The sequence below is a fragment of the Lepidochelys kempii genome, chromosome 5, assembly GCF_965140265.1.
Source record: "Lepidochelys kempii isolate rLepKem1 chromosome 5, rLepKem1.hap2, whole genome shotgun sequence".
NCBI classification, from domain to species: Eukaryota; Metazoa; Chordata; order Testudines; family Cheloniidae; genus Lepidochelys; species Lepidochelys kempii.
Window position 1 is genome coordinate 95,340,166 of NC_133260.1, and position 18,160 is coordinate 95,358,325.

The following is an 18,160-nucleotide window of genomic DNA, read 5'->3' on the forward strand; positions in this document are numbered from 1 at the left end:
GACACACACATCAAAAGGAACATGCAATACAAGTACACACACGAAAACAATAGTGAGGAAAAAAAGTACCATTAATTTAACTTATTCACTACTATCCCTTCCAAAGTGTTTACAAGCTGATCCACCACTCCTGCACTGATGGAAAGCAGCAAGTAGTAGGAAATTTCCCTCATCAATGGGGAGTACAAAAATTTCCAACTAAGACTGACCCCATGAAGTACATCCCTCGGCCTACACAGCTTCCCACAGCCCCCATTGGCCTGGAATGGCAAACTGTGGCCAGTGGGAGCTGCGATCGGCCAAACCTGTGGATGCTGCAGGTAAACAAACCATCCCGGCCCACAAGAGGATTTCCCTGAGGGGCCGCGTGCCAAAAGTTGCCAATCCCTGGTCTAGGGGCTCTATGGACAGTCCCTTCTTAACTGGAGAGTTCACGTCTGAAGTGATATCCGCACAGGAAGAAAAAAGTTCTTCCATCTTTCTCCAAGTGCAATGTGTTCATGAGGTAGTAGACATATTTTTTGGAGTAGAAGCCGTTTGGAAAGCTACCTCTATCACTGCTGAATCAGGGACTGTGTGATAGAAAGAGCTGTGTGAGTGGAACTTACAAAAGCCGTATTTGCTCATAAGACATGAGAGAATGATCGAAAGCCACTAATTAGTCAACTTTTAATCATCTGGCCTACAAAATTCATTGGAGATTTTTGGATTGAGATTTTCCTGTGTTTATTTCTTCATCTCAGACAAGACCACTAAAGAGCCAATCTTAAGGTCCAAAAATATAACTTGTTCATTTAATTCTGCCATAGCTTTTGTGTGGCCACGCTTTTCTTTTTTGATTTAGACCTGTAAGTGTATACCTTTTAAGGGTGGAGAGGAAAGCCTCCAGGCCATGCTCTCCATTCTAGGGTTGTCATGGCAAAGTCATACTGTATTTTCTGAGACAAGAAAAAAGCCAATGGGGGAGAGGAACTGTTCTTGGAAAGATAGTAGAAGGTTCAACAAAACAAACTCAGACTGCCGCCTCTAATCAGAGTCTGAGACCAGAGGTCCCATGTGCAGTCGGAGAGGGAACTCCCCTCTCAGCACTTGGATTTCTGAGAGCCATATTTCCAGAGCTGCTGGGAATCGGAGGTGACTCCAGTAAAGAATGCTTGGTAAGAAGGAGAAGAAACTTCCTTCTCTTAAGAAAAAGAAAAAGAGGAGGGAGTTGGAGATCCTAAAAGTCTATCCTAGAGACAAGTAAGTAAACTTGATTTGGTTTAGCTTGGGTGAAATGAGGAAAAAAAATTGGAGAGGGGGAAGTTTATTTTCTATTTATTCCCAATAGTGCATGCCTCCCCTCCAGGTGTTTAGGTGACCCATAAGATCCTCCTAGATACCTGAAGGGTAGGCAGGCCCTATCAGGAGGAAGAGGGGGCAGGAAGAGGAGGAAGATTTAATAGGAAAAGGTAAAATACTCAGATATTACAATAACCTACCCAGCATCTTTAAGAAGGTCTAAAAAAGCATGAAACTTTTGGAAAGAGGTCTCAATGCTGCCCAGAACACCTTCATCTTCCAGAATCATGTTGGTTACTGACTGTGCATGAAGAACCTCAGACAGAGAGAAGTTTAGATTCCTTAACCGGGCATTTTCAACTTCCAGCTACAAAAAAGGGTGAGAAAAAAATAAGTATCACTTAATGTTATCACTGAGGATGATATAAACCTTGAAAAAGGATGTAAGGCATTTCAAACTGTGCTCTTTTAGGTGAAAAAAGTGTTCCGTGAAAATCTTTAAACAACCAAGTGTAATCATTATCCACAAAGAGGCACCTCTTAGCAAAGGTTAGTACTCTCTTTATATTTAGTGTTACAAGTGTCTAAAGCAGATCTCAGATTGGGCGAGTACAGTGGCACCTTTCGCCAGCTGCCTTTTTGTGACCCAGAATGTTCGCTTTCATTGAAGAAAAAAAGCAAGTCTGCAGTGTAGCACTGTCCTCCTGTATTTGGAATAGCTTTGAAAGCTGTGAACTGCCCCCCATACTTCTTAGTAAGGTCTTACTTCAGATGCAGATGATTAGAATGTCAACTCTAAGGCTATGTCTACACTAGGGACCTTACAAGAAGCACAGCTGTACTGATGCAGCTGCACGACAGTAAGATCTCTCATGTAGCCACTCTACGCCAACAGGAGAGAACTCTACCCTCAACATAATTAAACCATCCCCAAAGAGCAGTGGTAGCTATGTCAGCGGGAGAAGCTCTCCTAACAACATAGCACTGTGCACGCTACCATTTATGCTGACGAAACTATGTCACTCGAGGGGTGTTTTATTCACACCCCTAAGTGACATAAGCTTTGCCAATGTAATTGGTAGTGTAGACATGGCCTAAATATTTCATTGTTCATGAAAGCATGCAAATAAGGAGAGGGGTTTACAGATCTGCACAATCTACTGCGGGTGGTGTTTGAAAGAGTACCATGACTTATCTTTTTTCTCCCCAAACAAGGAACTTAGCAGAGTAGAGCATCTGATCCCCATTAAGGGAGAGCCAAGCCAAAAAAGCCCAGCAAGACATCTAAGTGCCCCACCAATGGGAAGCCAAGCCCTAGGAGCTCAACAGTGCCCACAGATATTATTCCAAACCTACTGTGGGACAGCCAAGCTCAAGCTGTCCAATGACACCTAGAGTGTACACACAATTATATTTTGGACATCTGCATCTTGTACTGGGAGTGATGCCTCATGGCAACTCACATGGATTGAGCTTGGAAGAGTACTGCCACATTTAAACCCCAACATTTAACACCAATCTAAACTCTATATAAGAACCCAAATCCACTCATGTATTCTGTTTCTTTGAAGCTGAGTTTTGTTTAAAGGAATCCTATTTACTTGTTACTCTCTAGCCAAGATACTCTTACTAGTAACTCCACAGAGAAATAGTTAATTGATTGCCTATTATAAATCACAAGCAAAGACTGTTCACTTTTTGCTAAGAGTGATTAATCGAAGTGGCCTGGATGCTAGATACTGAAAGCACACTGAAACAGCAGCTGGGCTAAAACTGGAGTTCAAGACTCTGAAATAGGACCAGCAGTAAGAGACCAAGAGGGCAAACACACATGACTAAATACAAATGTCACCATTTCTCTCAAGCTGGTAAATGACACACATTACTTTGACCTTAGTTATTCACACCTTTTCTTATCTGGGACCACAGCAATGCAATATACCTGGGCATGAAGCCTGCAGTATTTAGGAAACTAACTAGTACAGAATGCTGCAGTGTGTCTCTCAGCAATACAGGCTACTGTGAAGACATCAATCCTGTCCTCTGTTCCACATTGGCTTCCCACAGAATACAAAAAATTGAGTTCAAGGTGTTTGTCCCCATCTTCAAGGTGCTCCAGGATATCTAAAAGATCACCTAAAGCTCCATGATAAAGACCATGCTCAACAATTATGCTCCTATGCCACAATGGAGCTCATTATAATAAGGGTGAAGCTCATGTGTATGGAAGATATAACATCCTCAGAAGCCAATCCAAGTCTGTGGAATGAACTCCCTCAGGAGCTAAAGACCATCATAAACCTCACCACCTTCAATGAAAAGTGAAATATGCATTTCTTTGACCTTGCCTTCTCTAGCATATAGCAGCATGTATATTAAACAACATTCTACCAAAAAAGTCACTCCCTTGTATGCACTTCTCCTCCTGCAGAGATGGTGAGAGAACAAACATGTGATGGACGTTAGTCACGTCACTTAGTACACAACTGGAAAGTGTTTAGATATACCAGGCTCATCAATGTACAAAGAGCCTCTATAGAAAATAATGGAACTCATCATTTTTAAGCAATTCAAACCCAGATTTTTTTAAAAATTAGTTCACATAATTTGGCTTGACCATTATATAATATATTAATGCACACCTAATTGTCATTGATAGTTACTCCAAACTAAACATTTAGGTAATACAACGTATGCAGCTATAAAAGCAAATGTGAACTGATATTTAATATTAAACAAACAATAACTACCTCCATTATCCGTTCATCGGCCTTTACTCTTGCCCTTCTTTCTTCCTTTAATTTTAAAAGACATTCTTCCAGCTCTGTCTGTCAGAAAGTAGAATATTATCTTTAAAGTATCAGACACACCTAAATACTCTATAAATATATTTGTGTTCTCACTGGATGTACACTTTCATTATGGATATGATATAGTTGACTGCAAGAACATCATTTTTGGTTTACTAATATGTAATTTTGAGGCAGTGGGGAGATTTGATGGTGAACAAAGGAGAGGGAAGTACTTTTTGTTTTTTAATAAAATGACATTAGATTAAAATAAAAAAGTTTAAATGCGAATAAAATGTTTACTTTAAAACTTTAAATGTTATTGCCAACATTTTTCAATAGTTTTGTGTCTCCAACTTTAAATGCAGGGATCGTTTCTGTTTTTCTTTTTGTCTGTCTTGTTTTAAAAATAAATAAGTCTAGCTGGTCAAATCTCAGAGTGGGGTTAGAAAAAGTAAAATGCATTTTTACTTGATAGCTACATTTATGCTTTTGGTAGGTATTTATCATCCAGGATTATGAATGTTTACAGGAATATGAAGATTTCAAAGTTATAGGTGTTACCCTCCAATACTAGATCTCCCCTCAACTGGTTACTTGATTGGATTAAAGAGGTTCTTTATTTTAATACTTTTATTTTTCAGGACCCCAAGCCCTCTGTTAGGGTTAATAAACCATATTTATTATTAATATTATTATAAGGCAAGAAAATAAAGATCTCAATCAAAATTAAAGAATTCAGATAAAAGAAAGCAAGACTAAACTGGAATATGACATTTTGGATTATACTCCTGTTTAAAACCATGCTCCAAGACCACCAGTGTAGGAGAGATTCTTGAATACTGATCAGTGAAGATGGAAATCTGCACAGGCTAAAAGGAAAGTAGAGCAGAGTTACAGCAAAGATGTATACGACGAGGGCTGGAGAAGCTATTGGCTGCCTCTCCTGAAGTGACAGGTCACACATGGAGCTTATTCTGTCAGGACTGGCCAACACTGCTATTAGAAGCACTTAGAAACAGATATTCTTCCATCCATTATCCCATTTAAGGTACTATAACTAATGTGGTCTTGTGGCACCAAAGAAAAAAAAAAAAAAAACCAACAGTTACTTGTCCTTATAACTGTGATTCTCCCACATGATTACATGCATGGATCCAAAATGTAGGTATTGTGCACAGCCTCTGAACTTTTTGGATAGTAATGTCTTTTGGTGCTACATTTACCACCATTCAAGTTCACATTAGTGAACAGATACCCAACTGGCATTCAGTTCCTTCCTCTAATATCAATCATCTATTGTAAGACGCCAAAATAGTGGGTAAAAAAAATAGTGGGTAAGAAGGGAAGTTAGTGCACATGGATGCAATCAAATTCCCATCAGTGTCCAAGACAGAAGGAATATTAAAAACGATACTCCTGTGGAACCTTAAAAAAAAGGTCAGCTCTTTTAGGAGGTGGGAGGAATGGATCTAGGGGTAAGCAAGAGGTCTATTGCAAGTTCTAGAACACACTTAGTTAAAAAAAGGTGCTGACGGAATTACCCCATAACAAGTTACAAACAACTCCAAGTCCAGGACTTCAGCTAGGCTTCTCAAGAGTTTCTGGAAAGTCTTGCAATCCTGGGTTAGGGAGGCTGGTGGTTCAAGTGACAGGATCATTCACAGACTAAAAATATGAGAATGGGCCTTCTACAGCCTCATCTTCCTCCAGGTATTCAGAGCCAGAGGCGAGTTTATGCAAGGACAGCTATTGATATGTAGAAAGCCTCACAGAAACTTATCTTAGAGACATATCTAGCTGGATACAGACTTCTTCCTTCACAAGTGCTAAAGGTACTTATCTATGGCAGAGTTTGTGCCATCACAAAGGGGACTTGGTCTTCACTATCACAAATCAAGAAAAAGGGGGATTTGTGGGGCGGGGGGAGAATTCAGAGATGCTCAGGAAAACATTCCAATAATGCCAAAACTGATTTCTTTTTGCCAGTGTGTAACTGTACATTAAAAATACCCTAAGAGCATAAAAAAACCCTCAAAGATTTTTCTGAGGGAACAGACAGCAGATGTTACTGCATTCCTGCTTCTTGCCTACATCAGAAGAAATTGCATAACAGTTGGGGCTGCATCTCCTTCTGCATTGTCTGATGGGTAAGTGAGGACAACAACAAGATATGCAGATTGTGTGCAACAGAGACACTAGTATTCAGAAAGTTCCATATTTGCATGCTGAGGTGCATACATCACCTCATCCTGGAATCCAGGCCGGCTATGTTTGAAGAACAACTTTGGAGTCAGCCATAGATTTTATGGATCTGACCAATTCTCAAAGCGCTCTTTGCAACATCATTTAAGTTTTTCTCTAACGTTACCAAGCAATTCTCTTGTTTTTAGGGATTTAAAATAGCAATATACTTTTGCACTGGGAACAAACTTGGTTCAGCATTCAAAAGGTGGCAAAAGTTTATTTATTTTAATGTTTGCTGTTTTGGCTAAGTCACTACATTTCTTCCCAGGGCAAAAGTTTATAGCACAGTTAAACCCTTGAAAATAGAGGCTTGTAAAAATAAATAAAAATAAAATAAAATAAAAGGATAAACTTTCAAATAGTACTGCAAACAGCCCTACAGTAATTCTTTAGGTCTAACAATTTCATTTGCATAGGCGCTGACTCTGAGGCTGGAGCTACAGATGCTAACTTTCCAATGTGCTGTGGGGTGGTCACTGCTCAACCCTCTGCTCTGCCCCAGGTCCTGCCACCACTCCACCCCTTCCCCCAAGCCTGCCATGCCCTCGCTCCTCTCCCCTCCCCACCAGAGCCCCTGTACACTGCGAAACAGCCGATTGCGGCAGGTGGGAGGCGTGGGGAGGGAGGGGGAGGCGCTGATTGGTGGGGCTGCAAGTAGGACGGAGGCACTGGGAGCTGGAGTGGGGTAACGGATGTGGGGTTGCTGACATATTACTGTGCTCTTTGGCAATGTTCATTGGTAAATTCTGGCTCCTTCTCAGAATCAGGTTGGCCACCCCTCTATTACATTATGTAATTCTTTAACTAGGCTCTGCCAGTTTAATATACCACATGTAACAGACTTCTTAATTATCATTATTACATACTTGCCCATCAAAAGTAAATTAGGTCTTATACATTTGCCCAATAATGCAAATACTACTGGCACACTGCTTACTACTATTAACAGTTCCAAAAAATCAACTTCAGTAGGATTTACTGAAGGTGGTAGGCACTACCACTGAGAGTAAGTGTTTGCAGGATCAGACCCTTAATTAGGAACTTGCAAATAAATGTCTGCACTGTAGAGAGGAAAAAATAGTTTCTGGTGAATCTCCTCCTAAGTATTATTAAAGCCAAAATGTCTAGTGTAGTTGACGTAATTGCACCCATTTGTCATGTTAAAACAGGTGCATGTGCCAGGTTTGTTATGCAGCCTTGGTACTCACTTTTGAAATGTGTCCTTTAGTTAGTTTACCCTCTTCTGCAATCCTTATGCAGAAAATCGTTTACTGAAATTTGTCAAGGGGAGTTATATCTCCAGACAGTTTCTGACTTGCGTAAAGTGAAGCACAGAGAGAAGACTGTCACAAGAGCCTTACAGAATTCCATGGATACTACAGGGATAGGTTTAAGGAGGAAACAAAATCGGTCCTTAACTCCTTTGCAGTTATGGTTTCACATTAGATCGCTAATACTAGATAAATTACCGGACAGATTAGCCTTTAAAAACTAAAAGAAAAAAAACAGGCTAACCCTTTTCACATATTATATAAACACCTGCAGTGCTTCTGTAAAGTTAGAGATTGCACTACGTGGAGGGTGAAGTCCACCATTTAAATCACTACTTACAACTGTATAATCCTTAGAGCTTTCCACTCTGCATAAGAGCCAGTTCAAGCACTTCTGATTCCCTCTAGTGGAGGGAAGGAGTATATCAGTTCCTATTTTTATTTAGTTTTGAAAAACATTGGCGTTTTCATTTAAAATTTCAGAATCGCTTTATCTTGTTTTAAAAATGAACTACACTATTATTATATTGACTATAAGAATTAAAGAGACTGTAAGTTGCCATTATGGCAAGAAGCATAGGACAAAAGGAAGCAATGAATTTAAACGCCACATTATGTCATCCTTTTCACATTCAATAGTACTCTGACTCTTGAATAGTCGCATTGAAATAAACCAACTACCCACTGCACCAGGAACTACTTACTCAATGTGACAGGTATCAGAATCTGGCCCGCAGTTAATAGGAAGGGCAGGACACTGTGAAGGCATTTTTCAGATATGTTTCAAAATGCACTGAATTTGTTCACTCTCCAAGAAAAGCTTAGTTCTAAATATAAAAAAATACCTACTCCCCATATCCTCCATCCCCTTCCCAGGCTAGGATTTTTCAAGTAAGACATGTAGTAGGTTCTCCCTTTGCAAGAGAACCTATATTGAAGTACAGTCAGTCATTCTGCTGTCTCCTCCATGTCCCAATAGTTCTCTATGTTCAGAAAGAGCATAGATCTGCCACTAAGCTAAATAAGTTAATATTTTATTTATTTTGATTACATAAAAAACAATCTATGTCCTTGGATAAATCTTTAAGAACCTAATCAGTACAATCAGATACAATGAGCGATAGCTCAAATGGAGTGATCTGAAGCTAAAACGACTGCAAGTGTGGGGTTTAAAATTATGTTAACTTGGTGGCAAGGTATCTTTTGCAAACTAGATTCTCAACAGCTAGCATTTCAGTGTCTAGTTATTCTACCTGAGGGGGAGTGTTTTATAGTAATACGACTATATTACCATATCAGTATTACTGAACCATTAAAACAAACCCCTTATTTTCCTTTTCTTCCACACATCATTATAACACACTCTGTATGAAGATGTTTGTAGCAGCTGTCAGGGAGTCTTGCTGTCACTCTTCATTTTGCTATAGATAGCAAGCAAAGGAATCGGGAAGAACAACGAGGAAATGAAAAAGATGTTACTGTAAAGCTCGACTGCAAATGGAGCTTTAAAGTAACTCTAATTTCAATTTACTTTTAAAAACATTTTTGTACAAGGTACATTAAAGTATTTTATTTAAAAAAAAAACTATGTTAAAAATACATTTACTCCCTCTATGAATTTTTAAGGAAACAGAAATAACCACCTCATTATTGCTCTTATAGATTCGTACATCAGGAAACATTTTACAGATACATTAGAAGCAAGAGGAAGACAGAGGACAAGGCAGGCTCATTCCTCAAATGAGAAGGGAAAGACAGTACCAGAAAACACAGCAATGGCTGAAGTGTTAAATGCCATTTTTGTTTCATTTTCACCAAAAAGGTTAGCAGTGATCAGACAACTAACAGTGAGTACCAGTGTAAATGGGGTAGGATCTGAAGCTAAATTAGGGGAAAAAACAAATTAAGAATTACTTAAAGTGTCTTCAAGTCAGTAGGATCTGACAAAATACATCCTAGAATACTTAAGAACTGGCTGAAGAGATCGCTAATCCATGAGTGATTATCTGTGAGAACTCGTGAAGGACAGGAGAGATCCCAGAAGACTCAAAAAATGCGATATAGTATCTATCTATAGAAAGGGGGCACTAAGGAAAACCCAGGGAGTTATAGACCAGTCAGCTTAACTTCGGTATCCCAAAGATAACAGAGCAAAAAAATCAAACAATGAATTTGTAAGCATCTAGAAGGTAATAAAGTGATAAGTAACAGACAACATGGATTTGTCATGAACAAATCACATCAACCCAATCTAATATCCTTCTTTGACAGGGTGGGCAAAAGCAATAGATGTAATACATCTAGACTTTAGTAAGGCTTTTGATACCGTCTCACATGACTTTCTCATAAACAAACTAGGGAAATACAGCCTAGATCAGGGGCGGGCAAACTTTTTGGCCTGAGGGCCGCATCAGGTTTCTGAAATTGTATGAAGGGCCAGTTAGGGAAGGCTGTGTCTCCCCAAACAGCTAGGCATGGCCCGACCCCCATCTGACCCCCCTCCCCCCCCCCCGCTTCTCGTCCCCTGAGACTCCTTCCCCATCCAACCCCAACTCTTCCCTGTCCCCTGACGGCCCCCCTCCAGGACCCCTGCCCCACCCCACCCCCCACAACTCCCTGTCCCCTGACAGCCCCCGGAACTCCCGCCCCTGATTGCCCCCCGTTGCCCCATCCAACTGCTCTTCTCATTCCTGACTGCTTCCCCCCCCCAGGACCCCTGCCCCATCCAACCACCCTGTTCCCTGCCCTCTGACCATCCTGCCCCCTATCCACACCCCAGACCCGACCACCACCCTGAACTCTCCTGCCCTCTATCCAACCCCCCTACTCCCTGCCCCCTTACCGCGCTGCCTGGAACACTGGTGACTGGCGGTGCTACAGCCACGCCGCCAGAGCGCCAGGACAGGCAGCCGCGCAGCTGGAGCCAGCCACGCCACCACGCAAGACAGAGCGCCCGGTCAGGCTGCGGCTCTGCAGCTGGGCTGCCCGAGAGGAGCTCGCCACCCAGAGCATTGCGCTAGCAGCGCAGTGACCTGAGGCTGCGGGGGAGAGGGAACAGCAGGGCCAGGGGATAGTCGATCGGGCCAGGCAGGAGGCTCCCGCAGGCCGGATGTGGCCTGCGGGCCACAGTTTGCCCACCTCTGGCCTAGACAAACCTATGATAAGGCAGATGTGCAACTGGTTGGAAAAATGTACTCCGAGAGTAATCAATGATTCACAGTCAGTCAATCTGGAAAGGTATGTCAGGTGGGGTCCTGCAGGGATCTGTCCTGCATCCCGTTCTCTTCAATGTCTTCATAAATTATTTGGATAATGGCATAGAAAGTACACTTATAAAGTTTACAGACGATACCAAGCTGGGAGGGATTGCAGGCACTTTGGAGGACAAGATTAAAATTTAAAATGATCTTGACAAACTAGAAATATGGTCTGAATTAGATAAAAGAAAAGGAGTACTTGTGGCACCTTAAAGACTAACCAATTTATTTGAGCATGAGCTTTCGTGAGCTACAGCTCACTTCATCGGATGCTGTAGCTCACGAAAGCTCATGCTCAAATAAATTGGTTAGTCTCTAAGGTGCCACAAGTACTCCTTTTCTTTTTGCGAATACAGACTAACACGGCTGTTACTCTGAAACCTGAATTAGATAGGATGCAATTTGATATGGACAAATACAAAGCATTCCACTTCAGAAGGAATAATTAATTAATTGCAAAAACACAAAATGGGAAATGATTGCTTAGGAAGGAGTACTGCAGAAAACAATTTGGAGCTTACAGTGGCTCACAAACTAAATATGCGTAATACTGTCGCAAAAAAATAAAATCAAAACATCATTCTAGCATATTTAGCATGAAAAAAGTCAGCAAGACACGAAAAGTAGTTCTTCCACTCTACTCAGCACTGATAAGGTACTGTGTCCAGTACTGGGCACCACACTTCCAGAAAGAAATGGACAAACTGAAGGAAGTCCAGAGGAGAGCAACAAAAATTATTAGAGGTCTAGAAGACATGACCCCTTAGGAAACCCTGAAAAAACTGGGTTTGTTTAGTCTGGAAAAGAGAAGACTGACGCAGGACAGAATAACAGTCTTCAAGCATGTAAAAGGTTGTTGTAAAGAGAAGGGTGACAAACTGTTCTCCTTAACCACTGAGGACAGGAACTGTGCTTAAAATACCCTGTTGAATGGAGGCATATACGCCATATGTTATAACAGAAGAACGCAAATATTCAGAGTTCCCTTTCAGTGATTATTTACCCATTTAAACCTAATTCTAAAACCCCATTTTTCTGGAAAAATAGAAGCTCTATGCACTCATCTTTTGAAAACTCTGAAGAACTAAATTATTTCTTCTTACCCTTAATTGTTGATATCGTCTTACATTAGTTTTAACTGGGGATTTTGTCAAATCAGAATCATGCATAATGTCCTCTAAAGCCCCTTCTGTTTCTTCAGTTTCAGATGTAGAAGCACTTTCCACTGTCACTTTCACAGGAATGCCTGTCTGCTTATATGAAATAAGTGAACATACGAGCATTATTAAACAATGCTTAACAAGGAAATAAGTCATACAATATTAGTGAACACTTCCGATTAGAAGCTGTCATCCACCAAGTTCTTTCTTCTGAATTAGTTGCAACATGTTCATTTTAAATAGTTCCACACAATCTAGAAATAAGTGTGCATGTGGAAGGAGAATGATAAATCCTTTGAAAAGAAATTTCTATGCCAAAATGGGGCAGAGTATCACCTGTCAGATGCTTTTACTTTATTTGTAGCCTCTCTTTACACTCAACTTGAAACATTTTATTCAACCAGGAAGGGTATTTTTTAAGCACCAGAAACTATTAAAATATTAATTGTTTCATTATCATAACAATGGGCACAGAGGTAAATGTTGTGCCTGGATGGTAAATTTTTGTTACAATTATGACAGGGTTCTTCATGTTTGTATGTAAGCATGATCTCCACAGAACATACAGTGCAGTGGTTCTGAGTGACAACACATTTAGCCTCACTGCCTCAGGAAAATCAAAAACAACAGTTTGACAGTTGTTATTTTGAAACACTGCAGTGTCAGTAGTGTGTAAGACACTTAATAGTACAAATAAAAACATGGGGAAGGATTCTCCCCTCAGTCCCTGAATTCTGCTGTAACAGTGCATAGGGGCCATAAAAGCCCCTTAGCAGACGAAGGGAGAATTCCCCCTACACAGGTAATACATAAGATAAATCCTAACCACTGTCTTACCCAGAGATCTCCTAAGTTCTGTTATGACAGATGGGAACCTGACTGCCTGCAGGCAGGAGAGGCAGTTATAGCGCACAGTGCTTCAGTAATTCTGCACAGCTCTGGGTTGCAAAGATGCTCAGAGGTACCCAGGCAAGGTCATAACTTAGAGCAGCTCCCTGAAATACTAAAGTTATGCTGGAAGCTAGTTTAATTCCTGATCAGCTCAGATTCCAGTTGAGACGTTATTCCATTGAAAAAGTGACGTTATTCCATTAAAATCACACCTAAATATGAGAATGGCAAATTTTGCTGTAACTGTCAGGGCTCTTTGCCCCCTACAGACAATTTTTTTAAAATTACCATCAATAAGATAATCATGCTTTCAGTAACAGATGTAATGACGTCAACCTCAAAGCAAAAAGAAAAGGAGGACTTGTGGCACCTTAGAGACTAACCAATTTATTTGAGCATAAGCTTTTGTGAGCTACAGCTCACTTCATCGGATACATACTGTGGAAAGCGTAGAACTTTTTATATACACACAAAGCATGAAAAAAATACCTCCTCCCACCCCACTCTCCTGCTGGTAATAGCTTATCTAAAGTGATCACTCTCCTTACAATGTGTATGATAATCAAGGTGGGCCATTTCCAGCACAAATCCAGGGTTTAACAAGAACGTCTGAGATCGGGGGGGGGGGGGGGGGGGGGACGCCGGTAGGAAAAAACAAGGGGAAGTAGGTTACCTTGCATAATGACTTAGCCATTCCCAGTCTCTATTCAAGCCTAAGTTAATTGTATCCAATTTGCAAATGAATTCCAATTCAACAGTTTCTCGCTGGAGTCTGGATTTGAAGTTTTTTTTGTTGTAATATCGCATCTTTCATGTCTGTAATCGCGTGACCAGAGAGATTGAAGTGTTCTCCGACTGGTTTATGAATGTTAAAATTCTTGACATCTGATTTGTGTCCATTTATTCTTTTACGTAGAGACTGGCCAGTTTGACCAATGTACATGGCAGAGGGGCATTGCTGGCACATATCACATTGGTGGATGTGCAGGTGAACGAGCCTCTGATAGTGTGGCTGATGTTATTAGGCCCTGTGATGGTGTCCCCTGAATAGATATGTGGGCACAGTTGGCAACGGGCTTTGTTGCAAGCTTCCTGAGGAAACTACAATCCATCGGTGATCTTCCTGATAACACCATCCTGGCCACTATGGATGTAGATGCCCTCTACACCAACATTCCACACAAAGGTGAACTACAAGCCGTCAAGAACACTATCCCCGACAATGTCACGGCTAACCTGGTGGCTGAACTTTGTGACTTTGTCCTTACCCATAACTATTTTACATTTGGGGACAATGTACACCTTCAGATCAGCGGCACTGCTATGGGTACCCGCATGGCCCCACAGTATGCCAACATTTTTATGTCTGACTTAGAACAACGCTTCCTCAGCTCTCGTCCCCTAACGCCCCTACTCTCCTTGCCCTATATTGATGACATCTTCATCATCTGGACCCATGGAAAAGAAGCCCTTGAGGAATTCCACCATGATTTCAACAATTTCCATCCCACCATCAACCTCAGCCTGGTCCATTCCACACAAGAGATCCACTTCCTGGACACTACGGTGCTAATAAGCAATGGTCACATAAACACCACCCTATACCGGAAACCTACTGACCGCTATTCCTACCTACATGCCTCCAGCTTTCACTCTGACCACACCACACGATCCATCATCTATAGCCAAGCTCTGCGATACAACCGCATTTGCTCCAACCCCTCAGACAGAGACAAACACCTACAAGATCTCTATCAAGCATTCTTACAACTACAATACCCACCTGCGAAAGTGAAGAAACAGATTGATAGAGCCAGAAGAGTTCCCAGAAGTCACCTACTACAGGACAGGCCTAACAAAGAAAATAACAGAACGCCACTAGCCGTCACCTTCAGCCCCCAACTAAAACCCCTCCAACGTATTATTAAGGATCTACAACCTATCCTGAAGGATGACTCAACACTCTCACAAATCTTGGGAGACAGGCCAGTCCTTGCCTACAGACAGCCCCCCAACCTGAAGCAAATACTCACCAGCAACCACATACCACACAACAGAACCACTAACTCAGGAACCTATCCTTGCAACAAAGCCCGTTGCCAACTGTGCCCACATATCTATTCAGGGGACACCATCACAGGGCCTAATAACATCAGCCACACTATCAGAGGCTCGTTCACCTGCACATCCACCAATGTGATATGTGCCATCATGTGCCAGCAATGCCCCTCTGCCATGTACATTGGTCAAACTGGCCAGTCTCTACGTAAAAGAATAAATGGACACAAATCAGATGTCAAGAATTATAACATTCATAAACCAGCCAGAGAACACTTCAATCTCTCTGGTCACGCGATTACAGACATGAAAGTTGCGATATTACAACAAAAAAACTTCAAATCCAGACTCCAGCGAGAAACTGTTGAATTGGAATTCATTTGCAAATTGGATACAATTAACTTAGGCTTGAATAGAGACTGGGAATGGCTAAGTCATTATGCAAGGTAACCTATTTCCCCTTGTTTTTTCCTACCTGCCCCCCCCCCCCATCTCAGACGTTCTTGTTAAACCCTGGATTTGTGCTGGAAATGGCCCACCTTGATTATCATACACATTGTAAGGAGAGTGATCACTTTAGATAAGCTATTACCAGCAGGAGAGTGGGGTGGGAGGAGGTATTTTTTCATGCTTTGTGTGTACACTTTCCACAGTATGCATCCGATGAAGTGAGCTGTAGCTCAAGAAAGCTTATGCTCAAATAAATTGGTTAGTCTCTAAGGTGCCACAAGTACTCCTTTTCTTTTTGCGAATACAGACTAACACAGCTGTTACTCTGAAACCTCAAAGCAGGTGATTGGTGCTAGTGATTTCATTAGTATTCTTCCCTCAATATCTTCTATAAAACAATTAACCAAACTCAAAATATTTCGATTTAAGCTAAATTTTAAAAAAACAAAAAACAACTGAGGCCTGTCTACATGAGAACACTGTACTGATTTAGTGAAATCAATGTAATCCTCTCATGTGGACATTTATTTCAGTTTAAGTCAGTATGGAATTAGTCTTCACAAAGGCTTGAGGGGGGATAAGATATGCTGTAGTATGGAGTTTTCGAACCACAAACATCCTTAATAATAAAAAATGCAAAGCCATGCCATCTTAATTATCTTCTTCTTAGTTATGTTGGAGTCTTACAAGTATAGATTTGCTTAATTTAAAAAAGAAACTCAGAAAATAGTATTAAAACCACTTATTTGGCAATTTAAAAAAAAAAACCTGACACAAAGGAAGAAAATAAAACCTCAAGTATTGCTTAAAAAAAAAAATTCTTCCCAAATGTTCCCCAAAGTGTGACCATGAAGTGTTTTCACACACACAGTTTCCATGCTTCCAGGAACCATTTAAGCCATAAAAAACACACTCCACTTCTGTTTTGTCAGCAAAAACAAGTGGTTTTATACTGGAAGCTCTCTGGGTACAAAGGATTTTTTTTTATTTGTTCAGCATATTATCTACAGTACTGCAACATGCGCCTACCTAGTGATATGTAGCTGATAATCATACCTGAAACTTCAGTGGTAACTCCTGGGTACCATCCACTGGGAATCCCCTACAACGATATGTTTAAATCAGGGTGGGTTTTTTGAGAAAAATATTGTAATTTTGTCAACACTGCAATTTCAAGGTATAATTTTGATTAAAGGTCTTGATCCTACAAATACACATTGCTAAGATATTCAAAAGAAATAATAGTTAAAACACGGTATAAAAATACTTTACAGGATTCTTTGAACAAACTCATTAAAATATCGTTCTGTACAACAAAGTAGCTCTACTTTCTAATCAAGATTTAGGCCACGCTTTCAAAAGTAGGTGGCTAAAGTTAAGCTCCTAAGTCCATATTTAGAAACCTAAATAAGCAGCCTAATGTGGCACCATTGCAGCTGCCTTTGGAGTTTATAAGATATGTTGGGTGCTTGACAGTTTTGAAAATCAGGTCTCATTTAAATGATTAAATATGTATTCAGGAACATAACTTTAGGTTTCCAGTTCTACATATCTTGGCCTCTAATTTTATAAATTATTTGTAACTACATGTACAGTTTCATTGTACGTTTCCTTGGCCAAACCTGCTCATGCAGGAACTACGTAAAAATGGCATTGTGGATTCCAATGTCTCAATGCTTGCAAGATCAAAATTATTGCTTAAAAGAGCTATTTTCACTTGTAAACTAAAAGTTAGACCTGCACCTAGGCTCATAATGGTAAGCTGCAGCCTTTCCTTCTTGTGCATCACCACCAGCAAGAAAGGCTGTAGCAAACCAGATTTTTCCTTCGGTTACACCTCTGCATTCCTAGTGCCTTCAAAATTATGCTCTCAGTATTTTTAAGTCCTTATAAAGCCCTCCTAGTGCCCTGGTATCTGAGCACCTTAATAAAAACCAAACAACCAACCAACCCAGAAATAGCAACAATTACTCTTTTTTCCTTCCCAATCTCTAGCAGAAATATCCTGATTATAATATTTTGAAGGGGGACTATGTTTGTGGATGTGCAAAAAAACTTGAGGGAAAGTAAGTCAAAGAAATAAGTTTTGTATTTAATTCTGAAAGTGGTAAGGTCTATGGTCTGTCTTATTCCTCACAGGAGAGAGTGCCTCAAACTAGATCCAGCTTCTGTGAAAGTTCTGTCCCCTGCATTCACAGGCCTCCACCAAACAACTATAAACCAGTGAAATAATTTCACCAACAAACTCAGAAGAAAAAGAAACAACAATATTAATGTCTCTTTAAATATTTGGGAAGCACTCAAAGATTATGGTGATGGGAGCCATGTCAACTGACAATTTCATTGTGCTAGAGGAATACAGATACCTTGGGAGGTCATGGTCAGAAATGAGGTGGTATCACAGGTAGGTAGGGCCAATCCCATTGAGGGATTTTAGTATCATGAGAGAAACCCTGAACTGTATTCTATATTCAATGGGGAGCTAATGCAGAAAGCAGAGTCCAAAACTTATGTGTTTACAGCAACCACTGCTATTATGTTTGTACCAGCTGGAGTTTTTCAATGTTTGTGGCTTCACTCTTAGACACTTAGCTGCAAAAGAAGTCATGAATGCAGAGATCACTGTGGCCTGGTCTGTGCCCTCTGAAACACTTGTGCAGACCAACTGTCTTCACTAGGTTAGCTCAGGTGTAACCAAAGCTGTTTGTAGTATGTTGCACAATAGGCCTAAAAACTAGGCAGCAAGGCATCCCTCA

General features: G+C 40.7%; 1 protein-coding gene across 2 annotated transcripts in view; it reads right to left on the reverse strand.

Moving 5' to 3' along the window:
• The window catches only part of CEP78 (centrosomal protein 78), a 52,862-nt gene that overhangs the window by 4,808 nt on the left and 29,894 nt on the right, over positions 1-18,160 (reverse strand). For both annotated transcript variants that reach the window (XM_073345093.1, XM_073345092.1), the window contains 4 exons: positions 16,461-16,506; positions 11,949-12,098; positions 4,032-4,109; positions 1,482-1,648 (listed from right to left, as the gene is read on the reverse strand). In XM_073345093.1, the coding sequence (XP_073201194.1) occupies positions 1,482-1,648; positions 4,032-4,109; positions 11,949-12,098; positions 16,461-16,506 (441 nt within the window). The remainder of the gene's footprint in view (positions 1-1,481; positions 1,649-4,031; positions 4,110-11,948; positions 12,099-16,460; positions 16,507-18,160) is intronic.